This window comes from Drosophila ananassae (genome assembly GCF_017639315.1).
Source record: "Drosophila ananassae strain 14024-0371.13 chromosome 4 unlocalized genomic scaffold, ASM1763931v2 tig00000073, whole genome shotgun sequence".
NCBI classification, from domain to species: domain Eukaryota; kingdom Metazoa; phylum Arthropoda; class Insecta; order Diptera; family Drosophilidae; genus Drosophila; species Drosophila ananassae.
This window is the reverse complement of record NW_025319042.1, coordinates 227,646-246,568: the sequence shown is the minus strand read 5'-3', so window position 1 is coordinate 246,568 and position 18,923 is coordinate 227,646. Positions and strand designations below refer to the sequence as shown.

General features: G+C 42.4%; 1 protein-coding gene across 1 annotated transcript; it reads right to left on the bottom strand.

Moving 5' to 3' along the window:
- Positions 1-11,067: 11,067 nt before the first annotated feature.
- Positions 11,068-12,600, bottom strand: LOC123257901. The gene has a single exon (XM_044717867.1). It carries the CDS (start codon positions 12,598-12,600, stop codon positions 11,068-11,070), a length of 1,533 nt encoding a protein of 510 aa, XP_044573802.1.
- Between the last annotated feature and the right edge of the window lie 6,323 nt (positions 12,601-18,923).

The window sequence follows — 18,923 nt, the reverse complement described above, 5'->3', positions numbered from 1 at the left end:
GGAGAAGGGGAGCAGAAAGCCTTGAGCAATAGAATAGAAGCAACACCGTAAGAGATGAAGAAGAAGAGCAGGGCTAAGTTTGGAAGAAAAATTTATAAAGTTATTATTTTACCTCCAAATATATCACTGCACACGCGAAGCGATACGGATCTATGAATTGCAATATTTTAATATTTTTATTTTTTTTAAGTGAATAGAAATAAAAACCGATTGTTTATGCAAATCGAATAAGCAAATTTTATGACAACGCAGTGCGCACAAAAAAAAACACGTCCGTCCGCTTTGAGATAAAGAGAAGAAGTTGACCATTGTGACATATATTTATTTCTCGGCTTCCCCATAACATTTCTAAGAATGATGCCTCGACTTACACCTAGTTGTGGCGGCATTACTAAATTTAAATACACCTGCACTAGGGACACGTCATCTTTACATGTGAATATGGAAATGTTCAATACGATTTATTCGTCCAGTTTTGGCCAAAGAACATTTTCGCCCAAGAACATCGGCCACGGTAAAGAAATAAACATATTTACTGACCTAACGTCCACTCCATCACCTTTAGCTGTAAACAATTTATTTCTTCAATAACACTTATCTTTCAGAGTACTTGGGAGCTATGTAATAAAACTTCCGAAACGGTATTCTTATAGTTCGTTCTTTGAACCCCACATTAAAGTCCATACAGAAACTTGCATCAAACCGGAGATCTTTAGCTACGATTAAAATCATCTTGTCCGGTCAATCTTTATACGTAACCGGTTGCTATATACTACCTTTGTCTGAATCGCCGAGATTCTGGCAAATCGTGTCCGCTATTAAACTCGTTTCCAATCTTTTGCCTGATTGTGACCAGCTGGTAAATCTGGGTGACTTTAATATCCCAGAATGATGTGGTTGATGATTTACTGTCTTTATTTTTTAACATGCATCAGGACTTCCTCGTGGGCATGTTTGTCATGTAAGTTGGTCAAACTTATCAAATAAACCACGTCAGAAATTCTTTAGGTCCAGCAGCCGACTTGTGTATTGTTTTAGATCCAGATGAAATTACTCTTTCCAGAACTTGTCCCCTTTCTAATCCAAAGGATCCATATCATCCCAACATTAAAGTTTTAATCAAAATCAATTCTTTTATGGACCTTAAGTCTACACTTCTCATACAAACTTTATGAAACTACATAAGATAATTTTAGAATTTTATTAGCCCAATCTACTGGCATTTAAAGATATAAACATTGCCTTACATAAATTTAAACCTTTAATTTTATTTTTCTACTCCTGTGGAAATATCTGTCCGCTTCAACAAATCCGTTTTTTTAATTTAATAGGCACCTATTAAATTAAAAAAACATCAGCAAAAGTCTCCTTAATAAACATAAAATAACTGAATTTAGTTTACTCAGGATTCGAAGCAGCTTTTTAACTTTGTAAAAACTATAGTAAACATATGTGTTTACCACCTTTGCTTATGTTTAAAAATTCATATGCAAACACTGAACAAACAATGGCCGATTTCTTTGCACAGCAACAACATATTCGCCTAGAACCATTCCAGCTCAGCCTTACACTTATAATATTAAATCAGCCAATCTGAATATTTTCACATCCTTTGATAAAAGTAGTTTATTATCGATGTTGGTACCTACTGCCAGCACCTAAACCCAGCTCCCATAGACAGTGCCAGAAATAATTGGAATCGAGTCAGAATCCTTCCTCATCTTCCTATCTTTATCTTAAAGCGAACGGACGTGTTCTTTTTGTGCGCACTACGTTATTATCAAATATTTTATTTATTAACTTTAAACAATCCGGTGTTTGTCTTTATTTATTTATATTTATAAAAACCAATAAAAACTAATCTCCTTTTTCGTTTCCCTGGTACAGTGGTTCAAGGTGCGTCAATAATAATAATAATATTAATAAATAATAACTAAAATAATTAAATAAAATAATAATTATGTAATTTGAACTTGTCTGTACGTTGAAGTCTTGTTACAAGACAATCTCCTCATCCCAGCCTACTATCCACTGCTGGCTCTGTAAAAAATTTTTACACGCTAAGTGTGCTGGGTTCACGGCCTCAGTTTCGGATGCTATTTCAAGTAGGTCTGGTCTCCACTTTTGCTGTGAAGGGTTGTCGTGCTGTTCAGGATGAAATGAGATCGTTCATGAGGCAGACTAAAAGTGGATTCAAGGAGTTGATTAGCGGTTTTCGTAAAATAAATGATCAACTCTGTGCGCTCGATAAACAGTTTAGTAGTCTTCAACTACTAAATGAGTCTCCAAAGCGTAATAAATCCTCTTTTAGTGATGAGCTTGTGGCGAATAATCTTCAGCCTGCTCAGCCGACAACTATGCAGCCGCTTATATCTCTGGCCACCCCAAAGGCCGATTCGGCTTCCGAATATCTCTCTGTGGCATCGCTTCAAGTGATCCCAAACCCAATAATTCAAACCCAGGCACATGTCATCTTTTAAAATACGTGTATCCTTCCAGATGTTTAAGACGATTTTTTCGCCAGCTTTTGGCCAGAGAACATTTTCGTTCAAGAACATCAGCCAAGTACGGTGAACAAAAAAATAACCAAACCTTCCACCTCATCTTCCTTAGTTTCAAAAAACTAATGTCTTCACTAACACTTACTTCACTACTTCACTTACTTCACTAACACCGAAGTTTTTCCAAGTTGGTACACCACTTTTAGATGTGATAGAACAAGGGGAAGGAGGAGTGTTAATTTCTGTAGACTCCAAATTCTTCTGAAGTGGTAATATTACAAGAGTTTGGTGATATTGAATTTATTTGTATTAAAATCATTTTGTTCGGCCAATCTTTATACGTTACCTGTTCTTATATACCACCTCCATCCAAACCACCCACATACTGGTAAAATTTTTCTTATATTCGTTTCGTTTCTGATCGTCTGTCTGATGGTGACTCTGGGTAACTTTAATATTCTAGAACTAATTTGGGCTAATGTTAATAGTTCACCATCTTTATTGCTTGACTAAATTTTTATTTTAGTTCCGAAAGACTACCAAAAGATGGCGCTCATTCGGGGAGAATGAACTTAAGGTCAATCTCCCGTTTGTTGCAATGTTATACTATGCTGTCCTCGGCATACAAGGAACCTGCGGATAGCGGCCAAAAAGGCCATTTGCGGCTATTTCTCCAAATGGGTCCTTAACGGCCGCCGTGCTAACGAATTTTGTTTTTTGCTATAAATTTGTCGGGAAATTATCTGGCATATACGTATGTAAGAACATCGGGGCCATAAAATCACATTTTGTTGTTTGAAAGTTTTTTAGCTGTTGTTTTTCTGGATAATACATCAGCTGTATTATTTTAATAATAATAATTTAATATTGTTAACTCGCACCACGAGTTCCCTGCAGGCATGTTGGACATGTCACTCGTGTAAATTAACCACGTTAGAAATTCTTTAGGTCGGCTGCTGGACTTCTGTTTCGTTTTTGATCCTGGTGGTATTACTCTTTCCAGAACTTTGCCCCTTTCTAACCCTGAGGATCTATATCATCCCACTCTAGAGGTTTGAATCGAAAACAATTGCTTAATTTACCTTGATAATTCTCCACTTAATTATCAGAAAGTTCGTTCTTCCGTAAGGCTGAGTTTATGGAAGTAAATAAGATAATTTTAGAATTTGATTGGTCCGATTTACTGGCTTGTGAAGATATAAACATTGCCTTACACAAATTTTATTACACTTTGAATATATTTTTCGACGCTTGCGTGCCGTGTAACTATCCGTCCGCTTCGACTAATCCGCCTTGGTATACAAAGCACCTATTAAATTTAAAGAACGTCATGAATAGACTTTTTAATAAACACTAGAAAAATAGAAACCTACTTTGAGTTGCAAGTTATGTGGTGAAAATCCTGGTAAGTCCAGAGAGTTAAAAAACTCTGTTGTATAATTTACTACATCATCGGGATTTGTTATGGAATCAACGGATTTGTAAGTCATCAAATCGCCAGAAATTTTTGCTTGAATGGTGGAATTCAGTGCGTGTACATTAATATTCTTTGCGGCAAGAATTGCTCGTTGACTCAACCAAGCATAATTCTGATAATTCTCACTAATGTTTGGGGAAACATTTTCAATAAGTGCTAATTGAGAGTCTACAAATCGACAAAAGTCGTTGGTAAGAGTAATTAATCCAGATGTTGCATCAACTGGGACTTTTCCATTTCCAACAGCTAACAATTGTTTGGAAAATTCTGCAGCACTTTGATCAATTTGAAGTTGAACTCTCATATTAGTGGTTAGCGATAATGTTTTTACTTTATTCCATAAAGATGATGAGTTCAGGCTAGCATTCAATTCATCTGCAGTCGTTCCACGGGGAATTACTGGCAACGTTCACAAACCAGAAGGGGTGTTCGAACATAACGCAGCATAGGATCACGCTGAAGGACGACATCCCAATAAAGCAAAGGTATTACCCCAAGAACCCCAAAATACAGGGGGAGATCAATGAAAACGTAGAAGAACTGCTGGAAAAGGGAGCCTTCGAAAAGCGCCTATAGCTCACTCATCGTTATAGTAAAGAAAAAGACGGGTCCATGGAGAATGTGCGTGGACTTCCGACAAATAAACGCAAAATCGGTAAAGGATGCGTACCCGATGCCACGGATAAACTTCATACTGGAACAATTGAGGGAGGCATAATTTTGGCCTCGACCTTAAAGACGGCTATTAGCAAATCCCACTGGAGAAGGATCCCACTGGAGAAGGGGAGCAGAAAGCCTTTACGGTACCAGGGAAAGGTCTAAACCAGTGGAAGGGGATGCCGTTCGGGTTGCACTCAGCCTCGGCAACGTTCCAAAGGGCATTAGATTAGGTCATAGGCTCGGATATGGCTCCGCACACTTGTGCATATTAGGATGACATCATAGCGATCGGACGCACACGGGAGGAGCATATGGCAAATTTGAAGGAAGTATTCCGTAGACTGAAGGCGGCAAACTTAAGGATAAACACGGTCGCTTACGCCAGTAGAACGCTGATAGGCGCAGAGAAAAATGACTCGGCGACTGAGAAAGAGTGCCCAGCCATAAGGCAGAATTCGATAATAAGAGGCAGGCCTGGTTTACCGACATGATCCAAATAGAGCCGGAAGAAAAGAAGTAGCGTCATGGAAGCTGTGCGTGCCGCTGGATATGAGGCAGCATGTGTTGAAGGAGAACCAACACGCACCGACAGCGGGACATCTAGGCGGAAGAACAACAATTGCAAAAATAATAGCAAGGTAATTCTGGCCAGGGATGCAAAGGGACATAAGGAAGTATGTCAGAAAGTGCGAAACATGCATGCGGTATAAACCAAGTTAGATGCAGGCCGCACGGAAAATGCTGACAGATCCCAGAGGAGCCATGGGCGACGGTATGTGAGGATTTCGTGTGAACCAAAAAAAATCCAAAACAAAAAAAGGAAAAAAAAGACATATAAAAATGAAAAAATATATATAAAAAAAAAAAAACAAAAGAAAATTTAAAAAAAACAAGAAAGGAAAGCTAACTTCGGGCGGAGACGAAGTTGATATACCCTTGCAGCTGTACCATTTCCGATCGTTCAGTTATATGGCGGCTATTGGATATAGTTGGCCGATATGAAATTTGGCAAATAAGATTATTTTGCCCAAAATGGAATCTGTACCAAGTCCCATCTTTCAAACTTAAAAAACAGCAAAGTTATGCCAATTCCGATCGTTCAGTTATATGGCAGCTATAAGATATAGTCGACAGATCCTTATGAAATTTGGAGAATGAAATTATTTTATCCAAAATAGAATCTGTACCAAGTCCCAGCTTTCTATTTTAAAAAACACCTAAGTTATGCCATTTCCGATCAATCAGTTATGTGGCAGCTATAGGATATAGCCGACCGATCCCGGCCGTTCCGACTTATGTACTACCTGGAAGAAAAAGAAGGATGTGTGCAAATTTTCAACTCGATAGCTCCAAAACTGAGAGACTAGTTTGCGTAGAAGCCGACAGACAAACAGACAGACAGACAGACGGACAGACGGACAAACGGACATGCTCATATCGACTCAGGAGGTGATCCCGATCAAGAATATATACACTTTATAGGGTCGGAGATGTCTCCTTCACTGCGTTGCACACTTTTGACCAAAATTATAATACCCTCTGCAAGGGTATAACAACTACATACATGTAGTTGGAATATATAGGTGTTAGGAGAAAGAAGAAGAAAAGATAGATGTATGTTTACTAGGGAAATATAATTATTAGGAAGAAGAAAAATATATAAAAAAAAATAAAAATTCAAAAAATAATAAAATAACATAATACTGCCTGCAAAGGAAAGAAGGGTGTGTGCAAAGTTTTAACTCGATAGCTCTAAAACTGAGAGACTAGGTTGCGTAGAAACCGACAGACGGACAGACAGGCAGACGGACAAGTGTATAAAAAAGGAAAGAGGGAAAAAGGCACCAGGCACCAAGAAGCGTATCCTGCCCGGCGTATGCCTGGGAGGTGAGCCTATTGGTCTGCTAACACGGATTAGGTGCCGGCCACGGCGAAAGGGCATTCCCAGTGAGCCAAGGATATCGAAGATCCAGGAACAGCGACGACGACAGGAGCAGCTGCGACGACAGGGAACGGAAACAGCGACAGTAGGAGAGGGTTAACACAAGCCCCGCAACTGGAACACGTGAGCCCAAACGGAGGGAACCGTGAGCCGAACCGGCACCAGGCACCAAGACCACACGTCCTGTTGGGCGCAAGTTTTGGGGGGGCGTGTCTATTGGTACCAACCCGGAACCGAGCCGAATAGCCGGTGATATTCACCCTTTGTAAACAATAAAAAATGAAAGGGGATATTTGTGAAACAATGCACTCTGTTATTTCTGGGTTCGCTCAATCACGTCTTATCTATAAATTCGGTGGAACGATCCACAAACTCTGTGAGCTAGCCGCGGCATTTGTTGCGAGCACCAACCAGCAAAAACGGTTTGTTACAATATATACTAATCGAAATTATCGAAATTATGTATATAATGATTAATGCATAAGCTCTTATGGTCTTTTTGACCAAAAGCTGTCGTTCAATCAACATATTTCATTAACATATTTCAGTAATAAAGCCTCGCTTTTAAAAGAGTTTTCAAAAAAAGTTTATTGATCCTTTCAACACTATGACTCAGTATTTCTCTATGGTTCGACCTATAATTAAATACTGTTCATGCGTTGGAGTCCGCAACACTCGGTTAATTAAAAGAGTAAGAGAATCTGTGCAGTTTTTTTTTATTTACATTAAAAAATTTAAACTGCGCCTTTCAGCATATCGTTGCCGGCTATAATGATTAAGTCTACCTCCATTGCAGGTGCGTTGTACTTGTGCTGGGGTCCATAGGATCGTTCTTGGTCAAATGGATTCGAAAATATTACTGGAAAAAATATTATTTTCAGTTTCAACAAGAAAGGAAAGCTAACTTCGGGCAGAGCCGAAGTTGATATACCCTTGCAGTTGAGTCGCAGTCCGCTAGGTGGCGCCACGCATCTTATATTATTAGATATATAGCGGATCGTATATAGTCGGCCGATCCTTATGAAATTTGGCATATCGAATTATTTTGCCAAAAGAGGAATCCATTGAAACTCCCATGCTTCTAACTTGAAAAACAACGAAGTTATAGCATTTCCGATCAATCAGTTATATGACAGCTATAGGATATAGTTGGCCGATCCTTATGAAATTCGACAAATCAGATTGTTTCCCAAAATAGAATCTGTACCAAATCCCATCTTTCTAACTCAAAAAACAACAAAGTTATGACAATTTCGATCGTTCTATGACAGCTATAGGATATAGTCGGCCGATCCTTATGAAATTGTACACAAGATATTTTGGTCAAATGTAACATGTGTGGAAAGTCTCAACCCTCCAACTTAAAAAACACCAAAGTTATGGCATTTCCGATCAATCAGTTATATGGCAGCTATAGGATATAGTCGACCGATCACGGCCGTTCCGACTTATATACTGCCTGCAAAGGAAAGAAGGGTGTGTGCAAAGTTTTAACTCGATAGCTTTAAAACTGAGAGACTAGTTTGCGTAGAAACAGACAGACGGACAGACGGACCGACGGTCAGACGGACAGACGGACATGCTCATATCGACTCAGGAGGTGATCCTGATCAAGAATATATATACTTTATAGGGTCGGAGATGTCTCCTTCACTGCGTTGCACACTTTTGACCAAAATTATAATACACTCTGCAAGGGTATAAAAAGGATAACCAGGTCCCTCCGACCCCTTTTGTTACCAATTTGTAGAGTTCACTTTGCGGAACATCATCCTTTTTGTGTTGTTAAAAAAATTACCCTAAATTAATTTATTCAAAATTATGATATATTTTCGCATTTATTATACCCTCAATTATCCCTAAATAAAATTAAATTTAAGTTGATTTAATAACTATTAGTAAAATTTAGCCTTAATGTAATCTATAATTTTTTAAAATAACAGATAATTGTAATTGTTAATAATAAATTCAAAATAAAATATTGAAATATTCGGAAGCCGAATTTTTCCCAGGTCCAGCCCTTGCGGTGGCCAGAGATATGAGCGACTGCATATTTGTGCACAAGCACATTACTAAAACCGAATTTTACACGCTTTGGATACTTATTTAGCAGCTGAAAACAACTTTAGCGACAACAACCACTCTTTAAATCCACTCGGAGTATGTCTCATATTAATACTTTATATACTTCATAGTGTCGGAGATGTCTCCTTCACTACGGTGCACACTTTTGACGAATATTATTATCCCCAGTGAAAGGATTTAAAAATATAGGTTTTATAAATATTGAATAATGTTATAACAGATACGGTATTATGCTATATAAAGAGGGGGGTTGAGTTGGAGGGCCGCATTTGGAGAGAACGATAGCCCAAAGAAAGCTTAAAGTCAAGTGTGAGAATTAAGCGATTACGTGAAAAAGTAGCCGTGCCTATCTGGAGAAATCAGGAGGAGATTCTAGCCCAAGGAAGGTGACGTTCTGTCCGTCCGACCGAAAACAGGTGAGCCAGAATAGCGAGACCCAAGTAGGGAAGTCATCAGGGAGAAGCAAAGTGAACCAGAGCCCAGGGTAAAAAGACCAGGGTAAAAAGACCAGCTTCACGAAAGACCGAAAGAAAAAAAAGGTTCCTGTAAAAATTTAAATAATGCAACTACGAAAATTACGTGCACTCGGTTCCACTTTATAAATTCGATTATATTCAACAAATCACTTAAGCCTAGATTATCGATTGCGGCGAAGCGGGGCGAATTCACGGGAGAGCGCAAGTGAGCTTTTCTTGCGCTCCCGCTCCGCCCTATGCTAACTTATACTAGACTCCAATACTATTCAAAACTTAATCTTCTACATTAATTCTACAATGTCCATTTACTATATTAAAAACACATTGCAGCACTTGTTCACAATATTTAAATACAAACATCTTAGCAGCTCCTCAAGTGCCCGGTAATATAACCACAGATGAGTCCAATGCCAGTACAATGCTGAGTCGACATGCGTGACCACTCTGCAACCATGTGAACATAATACCTGGTCTCTGCCACGGCGAATCTGCGTCGTCACTTCGTATACAAGTTAACTAGTTCTGATCTGAAAAGTTAACTAGTGCGATCTGATGGCGGGGAAACTGGGAATGCTCTCAGCTTGGGCGCATAATAACGGGCTTAAGTTATTTAATCCGTCCAAGACAGAGTTCGTTCTGTTTACTAGGAAGTATAATATACCAAATCTTAAGCTTCCGAAGCTACTAGGGGAAACTCTAACTCTTAGTAGTAGTGAAAAGTACCTAGGCATCACGTTGGATAAGAAACTGGACTGGATGCTCAATACCGTAGGCAAATAAAGCGGCATTTGCTCTCTCTAAAATGGAGGATGTGCCCTTAAATAGTCAGATTATAGCGTACTACGCCTAGCGACGCCCTAGACTTCATCCTAGACCTAATACTAGTAAAACCGATGGGGTTTAAGTTAGCCACAGTGGCGACAATACGACTGCGAGAAGCGAATTTATGGAGCATGACTGCACCACATCATGCCTGAGGGCGGTACGGACTTTTGTATTCACATCGACCGTACTGTATTTCCGTCAAACCGTAAACTAAAAAATCGCCATTCTCTCTAGAGAGGAATGGAAAGCACAAACCCCGGGTCCAGTGGGCTCTCCTATTAAAACAAATGGATCAAAGATTAATGGGCGGCAGGTGGGAGTTTCTATTGTTAGCGTCTGTGTCTCAGCGAGTCCTTTAGACTACCCAATCAATGAAGTGTCTTTCAGGCTGAAGTAAAAGCTATCAGTAAAAAAAACACCTAACTTCCCAGCACTAACTGGCAACCAGGATTCTTAATGTATTTTCTCGGACAGTCAGGCGGCACTTAAGGCACTTGACGGCTTCTCAATCAACTCTAGGACAGTCAATAACTGTCGCAGTATCTTAATGAGGGGTGCATCATAACATCCGCCTCATATGGGTACCCCGAGGGAATATGACCCGCAGACGAATTAGCAAGGGCAGAGACTACCAACCCTCTCCTTCCTTGCTAGCTCAAATGCAGGTAAAGGAGGCGCGCCGCTCAACCTCTGGTCGGCCAGAAATCCTGCAGGGCGTATGCATGCCGGTGTTTGGCGAAGAGTGGCGAACACAACCATAAGGGCAAGACTCAGTGAACCAGGAGCGGAGACGAGGCCAAAACAAAGCGACGGCGGCAACAACAACAGTAGCAGAAGAAGATCAGAGTAGGACCCGCAGCCTGAGCACGTGAGTTTAAACAAAGAAAGCCATTTGATGATTAACTTTATTTATTGAAATATAAGAGCTGGCTCAATCGCTTGATTTCGCCATCTGTCTAACAAAGCAAAGCATAAACTCACACGCCGAACTTGCAATCGACGCTTCTAGTCCTTCTTCTTCTCTACATAAACTTATTGTGTGCCCAGTTTCCAAATCGAATTGTTAATTAATGCAGTTTTTAGTTTTACAGTGACCGTTCATCAACATCCCGGCCTCCCCTGAAACACTGTTTCAGAATTTGGTAATAGGGCGATCTTGACAATTGGACGGGTGGTTTCTCCAGTTGGTGTCCTAAGTCGTACAGCGCGGACCATTCCATCCTTCCCTGGATACGTTTCGATGACTCTTCCGAGAGGCCATGCTGCTGGCGGGGTGTGAGAATCCTTAAGGAGCACGATGTCATCTTTGGCCATGTTGACCGATTTGTTCATCCACTTTGGCCGATGCTGGAGTGATGTAAGATATTCCATGCGCCATTGTTTCCAGAAGCCTTGCAGCATAGCTTGAGTCTGTTGCCAATAATCCAAACGGTTGATTGGTACATTTGATAGATCGCCTTCTGGTACTGTCGTGTTGGGACGACCAATGAGGAAGTGTGCTGGCGACAGATAGTTGACCTCAGTGTCCGAAGTTGAGAATAGTGGACGTGAGTTGACCACAGCTTCTATTTGGGCGAGAAGTGTGTGCATTTTCTCAAAGGTGAGGACATTCTTGCCAATGACTCTATGAAGATGCAGTTTGACAGAGCGCACAGCTGATTCCCATTTGCCACCCCAGTGTGGTGCATGGGGGGGAATGAAATTCCATTTGATTCCTTCGTCTGCCAGGGCCTTCAGTACAGTGTTGTTGTGTTCGTCTGACTTCAGAAGAGTTTGCATTTCGTTTAATACCCTTTTTGCCCCGATGAAGTTTCTCCCGTTGTCGCTATACATTTGCGAGCATTTTCCGCGGCGAGAGATGAATCGTCTGAGTGCCGCCAAGAATCTGTCGGTTGTAAGATCTGTAGCCAATTCCAAATGCAAGGCAGAAGTGGCTAGGCATACAAATAGGCAGATGTAACCCTTTTCCTTGCGTGGATTTCGTCCCTTGTGGACCTTGAGGGTGATTGGCTTGGCGTAGTCGCAGCCAGTGTTTGCAAACGGAAATGCCTGCCGAACCCGGACAGACGGCAGATCTGACATGAATTGGTGAGATGTGTGTTGCCGTTGTCTAAAGCATTTTAGACAGTCATGCGTGATCTTTCGAATGAGGTTGCGTGCGCCAAACACCCAGTAGCGTTGGCGTGCGATCACGAATAACGCCGATACTCCAGGATGTAAGTGAATCCGGTGCTCATGTTCCAGAATGAGCTTCGTTATGCGATGAGATTTGGGCATAATTATTGGATGCTGCACATCCGCTGGCAGTTCTGAGTTACCTAAACGGCCACCCATCCGCAGGAGTCCATGTTTGTCGATTTGCGGTGAGAGGGTGCGCAATTTTGATTTGTTTCCCAAATCTTGCTGGTTCAGGAGTCGCTTGAAGTCAGCTTGGAATTCGTCTTGGGCATGGCGCAGGTACAGGATCCGTGCGTCATGGATCTCCTCAAATGTCAGCGTAGCGGTGTTGGATTTTCTGCGATTGCGTCGGATGAACTTGAGAACATAGGCGAGAATACGAAGTTGCTTTGGCCACGAGGAGACACGGTCGATCAGTTGGCCCAATAGTGAGGTTTCAGTGTTGTATGTTCTCATTGTCGTGAAAGCGGAACCTTTTACTTCAGCCTGGACTTGTTCATCTGAAATGAAACTAGAATGAGGAGTGCTAGGTGTTTTTACCCATTCAGCTTCGGTTGAGTATAGCCAGTGTGGGCCCTTCCACCATAAGTTGTGGTTTACTAAGTCAGCAGCTAGCATGCCCCTTGAAGCGCAGTCAGCAGGGTTGTCATCTGATTTGACATGTTGCCAGTGATCTCGTGGAATGATGCTGAGGATTTCGGCAGTGCGGTTTGCGACGAAAGTCTTTAGTTTGGCAGGTATGTGCGAGAGCCAAGCCAAAACAATGGTAGAGTCGCACCAGGCGTAAACAGTGACGTTGTAGTTTTTCAGTGCAGCTTTGACTGAGTTGATGAGTCGACTTAGTAGCAGTGCGCCGCACAATTCCAGGCGTGGAAGTGATTGTGTTTTGAGCGGTGCAACACGAGTCTTTGCAGCAATAAGAGTAACCTTTATGTTACCATCAGGGAGAGTGACTCTACTATAAACGGCAGCAGCGTAGGCTTTTATAGATGCGTCAGAGAAGGCGTGCAATTCAATTGTGTCAGTAGAGTTGCCAATGTAGCGTGGAACCTCAAGTTCATTGAGCGTGTTGATATCGTTCTTGCATTTGAGATACCAATCTTCCAGGCTGAGCGGTAGCGGGCTGTCCCAGTCTAAGTTGAGAACCCAAAGTTCTTGGAACAGGATTTTGAATTGAATAACCACTGGAGCCAGCAATCCAAGTGGGTCGAAAATGCGAGACACGTCTGATAAAACTTGCCGTTTTGTAATCTTTCCCTCGCTGGGCAAAGATACCTTGTATGCCAATGTGTCCGTGTGCGGTTGCCAATGAATTCCCAAAACCTTGTTCGTAGTTTCGAGTGGACTGTATGATGTGTTGTTTGTGATTGTTGTCTCAGGATCGACAACGCGGTTGCTGTTGGAAATCCATTTTCCAAGTTCGAGTTGAGCACATGACATTAGTTGAATTAGTTCTTGTTTGTATTGTAGAAGCTTTTCCTCGGTGTCAGCTCCTGTTAAAACGTCGTCAACGTAGAAATCTTCAAGAAGAATGCGCGCAGCAGTTGGATACAAATGTTGGTAGTCTCTGGCCAGTTGCTCAAGAACCCGTACAGCCAGAAATGGTGCACACGCAGTGCCATAGGTTACAGTGCAGAGTTGGTAATGTAGAAGTGGAGCTGAAGGATGTTCTCTCCAAACGATACGTTGTTAGTTGCGGTGATGCTTGTTGATCCAAATTTGCCTGAACATCTTAATAATGTCCGCAGAAAAAACGTATTTATGTAAGCGAAAGCGTACGCATACATCGAACAGGTTTCGTTGAATGCTCGGCCCAACGTTCAGGGTGTCGTTTAAAGATTGACCAGAAGGATCTTGGAATGAACCGTCAAAAACTACTCGTAGTTTCTTTCCAAGTACAGGGTGATGTGGCATGTAGAATACCCTTCCATCGTTGGTGAGAATTTCGTCAGGGTTCATTTGGCGCATGTGGCCTAGAGAAATATACTCTTGCATGAATTTTACATACCGTGAGTGCAAATCTGCGTCTCTATGTAGACGGCGCTCCACAGACGCAAAGCGTTGGGTTGCTCCCTGCAGAGTGTCAGTGAATTGTGGATCTGCATCCTTGAATGGAAGCTCTACGGTGTATCTTCCCTTGGAGTCGCGTGAGTGCGTGGTTTGAAAATGCTCTTCAACCTTAACATTTTCAGGATCATGGTGAGTGGTGATTTGGGAGTCCTCGATTTCCCAAAACCTTTGTAGAGTAGCATGGATATCGACTGTAGACAAAAATGACGTGGTGATTGATGGATTTTGATACGCAATCGATGTGATAACCAATCCAAAGATTGTTGAAATAGCTATTATGTTGCCTTGCGCACCCAGCTTCCTGTTGCCGGTTAAAATAGCCCATACAGAATCGGTGCCTAGTAGGACGTCTATAGGCGATGCCGAGTTGAATTCAGTGTCTGCAAGCGGAATCCCATTGAAGATCTCAAGCGCAGATGCATCGATGTTTTCTCTTGCCAGCGTAGATGTGATTTTTCCTAGAATATGAGCTTTTACTTGTAGCGAGTGATCAGAAACTCGAGACTTGATCGTGAGTGTGCTGAATCCCCTCGTGGTATCGGCCTTGATTGAAGAAATGCCGGAAATGAGAATCCGGCGAGGAACCCGACTAAGACCCAGTGCCTTAATACAGCGTTCCGATACATATGATAACTCCGAGCCCGTGTCGAGTAGCACCCGGCAGTTTGTGTATGTGCCTTGAGAGTTGCGGATGTGTACCAATGCAGTTGGCAAAGTACATGTTCGTCCTACTTGCCCATGTGACAATAGGGTTGGCGTGAGTAGTGCCTGTGACATGTGACTCGCAGTCACCGATGTCGTGTCTGGATCCTTGTGATCGCTTGAAGACGTGGATGTGATTTGACCCTCGTTGGTCTGCATAGCATGCGTGTGTATGAGTGTGTGGTGTCTGCTGCCACACTGCTGACAGTTGTACTTTGAGCTACAGTTTGATGACCTGTGACCTGGTTTGAGACAGTTAAAGCAGAGAGATTTGTGCTTTACAAAAGAACGGCGTTGGTCGATAGACAAACTAATGAATTGAGGACACTTAGACAGTTGATGCCCATCCGCATTACAATTCACGCATTTTGTCAGCGCAGCAGTTACCATGGCTCTGCTTGTCTTCTTATTGTTACCACCCTGTCTCGGTACAGGATCGCTTTGACACAGCTCAAATTCTTCACATCGTGCGTCCAGGAACTTGAAGAACTCTTCGACTTTTGGTGAATTTGAAGCACGGCTTGCATCTACCCATTTGCGGCGTGACTCTGGATCGATTTTGTTCAGCAATAAATGGATAACCCAGCAGTCTCGGTCCATATGGCCAATTGAGTCCAATGCACGGATGACCTCATTTGCACCATCTGATATGCTACGCAATATGGATACCTCTCCATTGTTAGTCGATGGTAGCTCCATAAAGGTGTCCAACAGGTTGTGAATAATTTGCCGTGGTCGATCGTATCTCTCGTTGAGGCGCTCCCAAGCGTTGTCATATGCCGTCTCAGAAATCGGCAAATGGCGTACCAAACTTGCAGCCTCGTCCACGAGGAACGATTTTAGATAGTGGTACTTTTGTATCTTACCCAGATGTTGCTTGCTATGTACAGTGCTTATGTACAGTGCTTTGAAGGCTGGCCACTCCTTGTAAATGCCACCAAACGGTTTTATGTGTATTTTCGGTAATTCTGTCTCCCTTACTGGCGCCGCGGCGTCAGCCTGGGTTGGTGTTGAAGTTGCTCCTAGGCGTTCGAAAAACTCTTGTTGTTGCTGCACTAAGCGAGAAATAGCGTCGTTGTTAGCTATTGAATCTCCTTCTGCATGTCTTGTTGGTGTTGTCGGCTCCTGTGAGCGCTTGAGGGAAAACAGAAGCGCACGTGCTTTTATGTACTTCGCCTCATACTCGTCGTAGTCATCCGCAGGATAAACCCAGCCCTCGACGTCGTCAAGCACGCTCAGATCATCTCCGGCAAGTTCGAAATCATTCCAAACCTTGTCGAGCCTGACTAGCAGTACCTCCATGGCGTCAACGCCGATTGATGCGGAAGAGTTTTCTGCTGTGTGTAGCAGTTTGGTGAGGCTGGATTTGAGACGGCCCCTCACTCCCTTTAGCCGTTTGAGTTGTTCCATCGCAATGGTGCTTTACTTTACTAACAATAACGAATCTGGCTCTGAAGGACCAATTTCCTTATGATGATTAACTTTATTTATTGAAATATAAGAGCTGGCTCAATCGCTTGATTTCGCCATCTGTCTAACAAAGCAAAGCATAAACTCACACGCCGAACTTGCAATCGACGCTTCTAGTCCTTCTTCTTCTCTACATAAACTTATTGTGTGCCCAGTTTCCAAATCGAATTGTTAATTAATGCAGTTTTTAGTTTTACAGTGACCGTTCATCAACACCATTAGCCGAACCTGCGCCAGACACCAAAACCACATAACCTGCCGGGCAAGAGCTTGGGGGTGTGTGTCCATTGGCACCAACCCGAAACGGAGACCGGTGAACAACGGGAAAACAACCGTTTGATGGCGGAAGCAGAAGCGACCGAAGGAGCTGCGAGCTCACTATAGTAACCTTTCAATTTGTAATCAACCAAGACATAGAATAAAGAAGGAATAATTGAAAAATATGCTATCGGTGTTATTTCTGGGAACGATCCCATAACCTCACCTCAGTGAATTAACCGCGGCAATTGTTGCGATTAGAAAATAGCAAAACCTACCAAGAAACCCACACCCACAACACAAAATTTGTTTGTTACAAAATGGAAGTGAGCCCTCCACCCAAAATTACATAATTACAAATGCAAAAAAAAATCTACAACAATAAAAGTTTTGAGTAAAATAGAATACAAAACCGAAGAATTTGATTGACGCATCAATTAGAGCCTTTTTTAATAGGTCCTATTTACGCATTTGTATTTATTATATAAGTTTCATATTCTCGTATTGACAATTAATTATATATTGCGGCGAAGTGGGGCGAATTCGCACAAGAGCAAACTGTAATTTTCTTGAGCTCCCGCTCTGCCCTATGCTAACTTATACTAGACTTTAACGACAACTCTTCTATTAAATTCAACAAGTCTCCATATCTATTTACATAAATACATCTAATCAATCTATTTACAAAATCTATATTAAATCTCCCTACACCGGCCCCGTTGAAAGCCTCCATCTGGCTTTAACGAACTAGCTGTCTCGCCAGAATGCTCTTTAAAAAATGCTTCAGAGCTAGTCCTCAAGACGGCGATTCTGACCCTTCCATTCACGACGGCGTGAGTTTCGACGGCCCTTCCAGTGATGCACTGTTAGGGCGGCTAGTGATACTCTGCGACCAGGACCAGCTCGCCCTTCACAATGACGTGCTGCCACTTCGACCGCACCTGTAGGCCAAAGACGTACTCCAGGGACCATGGCTGCCAGAACGTTTGCTTGATTGACGGGAAAAGCCTTGTCAACAGTTGCCGTCTGTCAACAGGGGCCCGGGAGTCAACGCCACACCGTCACTTGGGTCCTGACTGTGTGTTCGTGGCAGACAGATACCTTAACACCTGCCTCCCATAGTTCGCCCATGGCGGCGGTATGTCCGTAATTACGCATCCTCTTCTTGATACGTATTGTCGCAGTTCGTCCGCCTCTTCCTCGATTCGCTGCCGCAACGGTCTGCGGACATCCTCAGCTCCCAACGAACCTTTAAAATGAAAATAAAAAGGAATCCGTTGACAAATCGGAAACAACTTCTAAATAATGCAAAACTACTTTTACTCCTTACTTCTGTGGCGACAGAAATCAACGCCACATATGGAGAATGGGCAGAGAGCACGGACTCGATCTAAAAGAAATCTCCCATAATTTGAGTCATCAGATAAGGCTTGCATTTAAAGCATGCATGACCATACTATCTGACTGCAGACTTCTTGCACATTTACTATCCAAACACGCTGTCGCAAGAAACTCACAAGTGCTCGTGGACAGTCTGTTCGACGTGGACATGAAAATTCGACTCCTGCAAGTATTGAACGTAACTCTGAGAATATTGAGAGTGCTTCGTCAACAATACTGGAAGCTTGGCAAGGCAAAAGCTCTGGTGACAAAGCAAACCGGGGACTCGTTGGCCGGGGACTCGTACTTATCTTTTGGCTCCGTTAAAAACGATGTTTTTCGGCTCCAAGTCTTGACAGAATATCTATCGGGTTCTGTTTAATTGGTTGGACTGACCACTCTTAAGTCTCAGCAACTCTATTTGATACAAACGTTGACAACGACGATGTATGAGATCGAATCCAATCGGTACTTTAATAAGACGCGGCACATAACTCAAGGGTGAGCATCTTTGTCTTGAGCGGCGCTACTTTCGACTTTGCAGTCAACAATGAGACTTCACTACCTTCTGCAGATTTGCAACGAATGTAGAAACAGGTTCCAGAGGCTCTCATCTATGCGTCAGAAAAATAATGACTTTAAATTGGTGCCATCGGTTTACTCATCACAAATCTCGGTACTGAGAAATCTTCTAACTGCGAGAAGGTAAGCTGTATTTTGTTCCACGTTGTTTCAAAGTGCAGTGGAATCGACGCATCCCAATCTAGCCTATAGAGCCATATTGAGCCGTCTCTGCGACAGGATCTTTCCTTTAATAAGTATTAGGCTCAATAAGCCAAGGGGGTCAAATAGCTTTGATGTCACCGAAAGAATATTCCGCTTAGTCGCCCTTCGATCCA

What these genes read in the sequence shown, in the direction of transcription:
- LOC123257901 (XM_044717867.1), bottom strand. Translation starts at nt 12,600, where the DNA reads ATGAGAACATACAACACTGAAACCTCACTATTGGGCCAACTGATCGAC.